The sequence below is a fragment of the Periophthalmus magnuspinnatus genome, chromosome 13, assembly GCF_009829125.3.
Source record: "Periophthalmus magnuspinnatus isolate fPerMag1 chromosome 13, fPerMag1.2.pri, whole genome shotgun sequence".
Classification (NCBI taxonomy): Eukaryota; Metazoa; Chordata; class Actinopteri; order Gobiiformes; family Gobiidae; genus Periophthalmus; species Periophthalmus magnuspinnatus.
This window is the reverse complement of record NC_047138.1, coordinates 11,924,192-11,932,397: the sequence shown is the minus strand read 5'-3', so window position 1 is coordinate 11,932,397 and position 8,206 is coordinate 11,924,192. Positions and strand designations below refer to the sequence as shown.

The 8,206-nt window shown below is 40.4% G+C and overlaps 2 protein-coding genes across 2 annotated transcripts; one reads left to right on the top strand and one right to left on the bottom strand.

The window, feature by feature from the left end:
• Positions 1-3,397: 3,397 nt before the first annotated feature.
• On the top strand, positions 3,398-3,842 carry LOC117380543 (sarcolipin). Its single transcript, XM_033977367.2, has one exon. The coding sequence runs from the start codon at positions 3,476-3,478 to the stop codon at positions 3,575-3,577; it is 102 nt and encodes a 33-aa protein (XP_033833258.1). The 5' UTR covers positions 3,398-3,475; the 3' UTR covers positions 3,578-3,842.
• A 254-nt stretch (positions 3,843-4,096) lies between these two features.
• On the bottom strand, positions 4,097-7,702 carry kbtbd3 (kelch repeat and BTB (POZ) domain containing 3). The gene is made up of 9 exons (XM_033977180.2): positions 7,136-7,702; positions 6,886-7,051; positions 6,630-6,812; positions 6,332-6,505; positions 5,969-6,247; positions 5,283-5,525; positions 4,755-5,045; positions 4,514-4,663; positions 4,097-4,429 (listed from the first exon to the last, which is right to left on the bottom strand). The coding sequence occupies exons 1-9, from the start codon at positions 7,351-7,353 to the stop codon at positions 4,307-4,309; spliced, it is 1,827 nt and encodes a 608-aa protein (XP_033833071.1). The 5' UTR covers positions 7,354-7,702; the 3' UTR covers positions 4,097-4,306.
• Between the last annotated feature and the right edge of the window lie 504 nt (positions 7,703-8,206).

Below are 8,206 nucleotides of genomic sequence, written 5' to 3'. Positions count from 1 at the left end.
TTTACGACAATACCCTCTGGCAGTGGTGAATGGGTGTGCTGCCACCTATTGGTTGGTATTGAGAAAAAGTGAAAACCATAGACTGTATATAGTGAAACCTGAAAAGAGCCAACTATAATCTATACTCTGCTCAACACGCTATGGGCTCTTTATTTATTTGTTTATTTTTCCAAATATGACTTGTTATATTGTGTAGTATAATTTTAAAGGAAATAGTTATTAACTAAAAATAGTTATTAACTGGAAATAGTTATTAACTTATTAACTAATTAACTTATTAACGAAATAAAACACCTTTACAGACTGAGCTTTACAGATCACCTGAGCTGCTTGAATAGCATGGGATGTTTCAGGTGCAGTCTGCTTGCTTGGTGTCTTAGAGGACTCAGTTATCTTCCACACAGCATGTGAACTCCTTTAAAGTGCCTGAATAATGGGCCCGCAGTCACTGTGTTTCACTGTGCAGTTCAACACAACACTGTCTATGTGTGTACCATGCATGTTTGTGTGAACATGTTACATAATCAGACCATCACCTGTCTTCTGTTTAAGCTAAAGCACGGCGTGTCAGCCTGTGGGGCTGTGCCATTGTCTTGGCAGTATGCTCAGTTGGTCTGCAAAACAACAGCTGCTTGGAGTGCACACAACTCCATTTCAGCATCAAGCCTTAAAATAAGTAACAGAATTAGTTACAAAGATGTATTTATTGGGTACAACATAGGCTATCAATAATCTGTTGAATACCTTGCTCATTCAAATTGGTTTCAGATAAATCCCCTCCTCTAAATTATCGTATCACTCTAACAAATATACAGTTTTATTTATAAATAAATAAAATGGTATTCAGTACAAAGGTCTTGGTATTCTCCTTTGCAATACCCTTGATCTTTCCACCTCAGAGACCTCCAAAGTGTCACAAGCGCTGTGGTGTAAACTTTAGGGGAGATTCCTTGGATCCTTGAGGCATCCCATCTACTTTTGAAATGCAGGAGTAATAGTTAGAACAAAGTACTGCTGTTGGCATATCTTTATTCTAATTACCGGAAAGTGTATGACGGAGATAGACACCTTTAGCAACTAGATACGACTTTTTAAAATAGTGCTCCTGTTTGCTACGTCCCATGAGGAAGTATTTAGCTATCAGTATGTAGCATGTGTGGAAGCGCACTTTTCATACAGATGATCAAAACAACAGGCTATTAATAGTATAGAAATTCATATAATTTTGAATTCACATAAAGGATATTTGGCTTTTGGTTAGCCCAGCAATGCCAAGAATGTATACTTTTACCATGTCCATTTAAAGTATGAAGTGTACTTGTATTGACATTTTAAGTAACCAAAGTGTAAAGGTCAAGGGGTAGGCCATAGTCTTTTGCCACTGTAATTTCTTAGAGCGAATGGAATGGTGTATTTGAAGCCATGTTGACACCTCCTGTCTCCTCCTCTGATTTGCAAAAAAAGCTGCCAGAACTTTTATATCTTACCTCTACACACTGACACACACGCACACACTTTGTCCCTCAGCTGTCATAGTGGGCGCATGGCCACAGAGATGCCTGCACACCTCCCTCGGTTTATTCAATAGGTACTTGACACTGGCTCCCTGTGACAATGGGAATCTGGAGCAATCCTGGCAAACTGTCCACTACTATAAAACAGGGTTCATGTTTTGATCTATATAATCCTCATAGGAATGGCCTTGGAATCCCCTGATGTGGAAGGATTGGGGGGAATTGTGCTCTTGAACACTTTGTCCTGCCTTGACCCTTGGGTGATCGCAGGAGGAGCAGTGTGTACAAAGGCATTACCTCGGCTACAGAGATAAGCAGCTGTCAAGTGTGAGATGAGCTGAGAGGTGTGCTATCGTCAACTGTCCAAGCCCCATCTTGGTGCAAGCACAAGGGATGCAGGCTGTAAACAGGGATGCCAAAATATGTCCCCCACAAGTAACAATGAAAAGTATGAAGTGCAAAGTGTGATACTAACGCTAAACTGACTTTCGCTACCGTGTATGCTAGGGGATGGTAATCTGCAGAATATTATTACTGAGAGGAAATTAGAGGAAATTTTACAAAACTCTCATAGCATGGTAGCTCTTCCACAACTGCTTTAAATACTAGCACGATTAACTATTGTGACTTCTTGTTACATATACTACCTATACTATTAGAAAAAAAGTATAGTTATTTTTTGCAGTGTTCCTTTCAGTGTATGTTTTATGCCAGTACCATGCCTGCATAAATGTGTTAGGCAGGGCATCTGACATAAAACCTACCCAAAATCAAAATTACTTCAGACTAGGTGGTAGATGATGTTGTTTTTTTTTTTTTTTTTTTTTTGTTTTTTTTTTTTAACAAATGTATTAATTTTTCTAACTGGAGAGCGTGAACTATTTATATGTATAACCCATAAACAAAGCCTTTTGGTATTTGACTGTTATGTAAATTGAAGGTTAAAGGTTACAATAATGCCATCCTCATTCAGTCAGTCTGTCTGCAGGCCTCTTTTGTTTTGCAGTGATACTCCTCTGATGACAGCACAAAATGACTAGCCAGCCTGCATGATAAATTGCAGCATTTGTTGGATTTAAACCAGGTTGCCCCGGCATTATTCACAGCCTCTGAGTTTAGTTTCTCCCTTGATACTGTGTGATACTGTTACAGTTTCCTATATCCACCAAACAACCCAAGTATTGCATTTGGAACAGCTCTAATCCGGCCTACTATCTGCAATAATGTTTTAAAAATAACCCCGGGCCTGTCCTAGGGTACTGTGTGTTACTGTGGACCGATATGGAGGGGAAACACTGCACAGGATGATGGCTCCAGCTGCTTTGTGACATCAGGCGGAGTGCATGTGGACCAGGGGCGGGGCTCTGTGGCTCCCCGGGCAGCTTTTATGAGCGAGACATGCCCCAGCATCCACACAAAGCTGGACAACTGCTGTGAGCTGCGGATCAGAGAATATCAGTATTATCTTGGGATGCCAACATAAAGAAACACTGCAGTACTGAGGAAATAAGACTCCTTAGGTCTTACTATACAGAGAGGAGAGAACATCAAAAAGAAAGGTAAAGATACGTGCCATTATGATTTCTGATTTCTGATTTTTTTTATTTTTTTAGTAAATGTGCTTGTGCAAAGAAATGTCTCAAAGTTGTGCTTTTTCTAAGCCTGGATAAACAAGACTCAAGATAAAAAAAAACCCATAAAAATGTGAATCACATGTACACAATTAAATCTCTGTTGGCACGGATGACTGACAAAGGAGTGTTTCTTATTCATAGTAAAGGGAAAAACTCTATTTCTGTTAATAATTCAATGAAAACACAAATCTGTCAAAAAACACTGTTGGAATATGGTGCCTCACCTTTCTGGCTGTGCTTTCTCTCCAGTGTTAGGTCTCAGACCAGAGGCAGTGCCTGCTCCTCCTCTGTGCCTTGGCCTTCCGCTGCCTGCATCAGGGGAACATCATGGACCGCTCAGCGCAGGAGCTCTTCCTCAATTTCATGATCGTCTTAATCACTGTGCTGCTGATGTGGCTGCTTGTCAAGACTTACCAGATCGAAGCATGACAGAAGACAAACCAGAAGAAGAGGGAGGAGGCATGCAAGCACCAGTACTGTAGAACTATGCTGCCCAATGCTTTGATAAAATTGTCTTTCTGTCAATGTCTGGTCCAAAGTAGTTTTAAGTTGGAACAGTGATGTCTGAAACTGACATTGCAGGGCATGTATTTTATTGTGGCTTTGCGGTTCTTTACATGTTTAAAACAAAAGCAAAAGAGAATGGAATGTCTTTTAAAATGTTTTAATTTCTGTGTAAAATAAACATTTCATGTTTTTAAGTGCAATTACAGAGGGTTTGTTTTTGATACAATAGATACTGGGTTGCACTTTTGACTTCTCATTTAGTATTCCATGCTGTATGTGGTCACAAGCACTATTAAGCAGCCACAAAAACAGGAGGCTAGGCAATAGGATAACATGTGGGAATTTGGCAATGCAATGCAATATATATGTATAAAATTCCCCACATAGTGCCCTATTGCTCCGCCTCCTGTTTTTTTGTGTTTTTTTTTTTTTTTTTTTTTTATCTAGTAGGGGTTGCACTTGTCTCTCAACAAACAGCTTTAACACAATAACATAACTGATCGGGTTCCTCCACGGGAGAGATTGAACACATAACTGGACATGTCTGAGACCGCACAAGCTATTTTAAACTAAACAATGGATAAGGTGCACATGGCTGGGAAAGCCATTGGCCACCATGTAGTAAAGCCCATGTATGTTATGAATATCAGTCTATGTCTCATCTCTCCATGGGTCTCTGTATTTGTTGAAGCTGATGAGCTGACAGTGGAACTCAGTCAGTGGTCTGGGCATTGGTGCCACCTCCTCCCATTGACTTTTACCACTATGATATACCTGCACACAAGTAAAAACATGCCTGAAGTTTAAACAACTACATTCTATTAAGTTTTAAATGTCCATCTCATTCCGAGTACATACCTGAACTTCATCAGTGATCTCGTCTGGTGAATAGTCCCCTCCCAGGACGTAGATTCGGTCTCTTGTTCCCAAAGCCCCGGCATTGAACCCTGCACTCTCAAAAGAACCCTCACCCTTCCACTCGCATGTTTCTGGGCAAAAACTGAAAACCTGAAAGAAAAAATATTTATGTTATTGTTGTTTAAGTAAGTATATACATAAAGTAGGCCTACATATAAGGCAGTTTATTTAAATTTCTAACCTTATAAGTTGACAAATCACACAGATGCAGTGTATTGTTAATAGATACTGCTTTGACAAGTCTAGCGTGAAAGAACTGTCCAAACTCTGCAACTAGGCGTGTCCATTGGTCTTGTTTGGCATCATACTGCAAGAAGCAGTCAAGCAAAGGGTTAAAGGAATCTGTGATCTCTACCTCAGAACCCAAAGTGTAAATAATACTGTCACAGGTGGCGGATTCTGGGAAAAATATAGCAGTGGGCAGAGGGCTGACAGCAGTCCAGGTCTGACACAGAGGGTTGTAGTACTCCACCTGTAGGACAGTTAAAACATTTTAAGTAATCTCCTATGTGTTTGCGCTGTGAAAGAACAGTTTGTGAAGAATGTGGGGAATATTTTAAATGTGAATAAAAACAGACTGTGTTGCTTTTTCAACTGTGTATGGATGTGATTATGCAAGTTACAAATCAGAATTGAAGGATTTTATGTTGGATATGTTGGATAGCACAAACACAAGCCACTTTTGAAAGAAGGAATCTGTGTAATGTACCTCCAACAGACTTGTAGTTTCACCTCTGGATCCTCTTGTCCGTCCTCCAATAACATATATTCGATTGAGGCACATCACTGCAGTGTGCATGGTGCGGGGTGTGATCAAGGCAGGAACAGGGCTGCAGGTCTGGGTCACAGGGTAAAAGCACCACACCTCATCTGTGGCATCATGGTATAGTTCGCCCACATGGCGGCGGATTTCAGGGCAACAGTTTCCACGACAACCACCTGTAACAAATATCTGTGCCAAAATACCAAAAAAACAGTCTTCCCTTTAGATTAGATTATTTTACTCTCCCATGATAACTCTAATTGTACAAAGTCTTTGCTAATGTATGCACAATTTTTCTGCCTTAATCAAATCAATCAATTCAAAATCACTCAGGGATGTCTTCTGCCATATATGGTGTAGAAAGTCTGTTGCCCTGTTGTAAAAAGTGTGTAGCATTTCAGAACTAACTGGCTAGCATAACTATGGTTGCCATGGATACAGGTAAAACAAGCTCAAATCCAATAGCCCTTAACTTCTGTCCCTTGAATTGCACAAGCTGCACTTATTAGTTGGTCATAATTCCCAAATATTAAGTTAAAATGTAACTCGTGTGCCAGCCACTGTTGAATGTTATTATTACCCTATAGGACAATCCTTTTCTCTTACAATGATATATGATATATAGTATATACCTTCTCTGCATAGCTTGTGAAGTGGCAGCCAGGAGGATCAGGCACTGTGATGTCCTCTATCCTCACCTCCTGCCAATGGTCTGAATCCAGGCTGTAACAGAAGCTGTGGTGGATCTCACCGTTCTCCTCTGTTTTGTGGATGTAGATGTAGTCTTGGGTTGTGGATGGTCTGGCGTCCGTCATGAGACCATTGTACTGACTCTGCATGTGCTGTGCTTCTGACCGTAACGCAAGGCATTGTTCATCAGTGGACAGAAGAGGGTCCAAATCAAACAAGGTCTGGAAGAACATGTTGTTATAAACATTACATCAATACACTGTAATATATGGGTGTATGTGCGATGTGATGTGTGCACAAAATGCCTTTAGGGCAGTTGCAGGGACATGGTGCAGTCGTGTCAGAGACAGTAGTCCTGGCAGCAGCTTTTGTCTTTCAGGAAGACTGTGATGTATCCATCGCAGAAGAGATATGACCACGTTCTCTTCACTGGGAACATTCAGAGAGTCTGATCTAAGGCATGTTTCTAATACATTTACCTGCGAGGAATAATACACATTTTAAAAGTCAATGCAGGTGTTTGAATTTGAATCAAAGATTAATTGGGTCAGTTGTACAAGCTTTCACAATTTGAGATATGATTGAGATATATGCAGGTCTTACCTGCATATCCAGAAAATCCTTATTTTGAGACAAGTCATAAAAGTTCTCAACTACAAAATCATTGGCACTTTGGAGTAGTGAGGCTGAACCATAAGCCTCGGCAAGGGACAAAAGGGAGAGGATATTTGTAAGATCCATGGTCCCTATGAGAAAATCACTGCATGCTTTTAAGAGGACTGTGATCTAGTAGAAGAAAATCACATGTTCAAGTTGGTGTGAAATCTATTTAATACAATTTCCAATGAATGATATTTACCTGAAGGAAGGAGGCGATCTGAAATATCATGTCTACATTTGCATCAGTAATGAGTGCTTCTCCAGAGTAAGCAAAATCCAGAAACGTGCTCACTGCTGCAGGACTCTGGTCAGTTAGGGTAACAGAGCCATCTCCACGCTCACGCATGTCCACCTCAAACATAGCCCTGTGCACCAAAGATTTCATGGAAATTTGCATGGACTTAAAAAGTTGTCAAGGTCCATAGAAAGTATGGGAGAATTTAAGATACCTAAAGAAGTCACTGGATGCTGCAAGCACACAACGATGACAGGGGAAATTCTGGTCCTGCACGTTGATGGTGAAATCAAACAACAAGCCTTGTTGTCTAAAAGATCGGAGAACACTGAGCAGCTGAAAGCCATGAGACTGCGCCACATTTAAGAGAGTCCTGTGTCCTGGGTCTCTGTTGCATTCTGGGGTGATGGCTGAGTTATTATACTGGTTCATCTTAAGTCTATTAAGGTTCCATGATAGTAAGATTTACAGCACCACCAATGCTAGGAACTTACAGCATTACCAATGCTAGGATGCCTTCATAACAGACACGTTTACACTTATATATTGCACTCACTGAGAAATACTTTCCAACTAAATAGACTTATACAATGGGAGGATGATGCGCGTCTGTAGCACCTAAATTGTCGATTAGTGTTATATAGCATTATACCACAATATTAAATCAATTATATTCTAAATGACAACTGCACGCTAAAGAAAATCTGCAGGCTACATTACAGCGTTGGCTCCGTCAGCGCCATGTCCCTGGTCAGCACCCTGGAGAGTTCCCTGTGTCACTTCTACTTCCGGCAACGTAAATCACGTGACAAGCTGAGCGGTAACATCCTTTTCGTATTTGACTTTCACTCAAATGTCAGAGCCAAAGCATCTACAATAGTATATCTACATCAATAATTATTTTTAGAATAATTAGAAGCGGCATTTGAGCGTTTTGGGTACCCTAGTAGCCTACGAACGGAATAAAAGAGAACATTTTTATAGGCTACACATACATTGTCTACATTTAATAATTACATTGACGTGGTCAAATCAAAGTAAAATGATAACTATTGCTTTGTCACTTCAACGTCATTTTGATCGTGCACCGATACCTAAAACCACTAGATGGCGCAGTAAATCCATAGGCAAACAATGGTCGTCAGCAAAGGCAAAGCTGTAAAAGGATAAGACGCAGCGACTGAATCTGAATGATGACGATTGAACGTGGAACTGTACCTACTGCAGTATAATTGAGCAGCAATAATACCAGCAATTGGCTGTACAACTCAAGAAAATAGTTGGA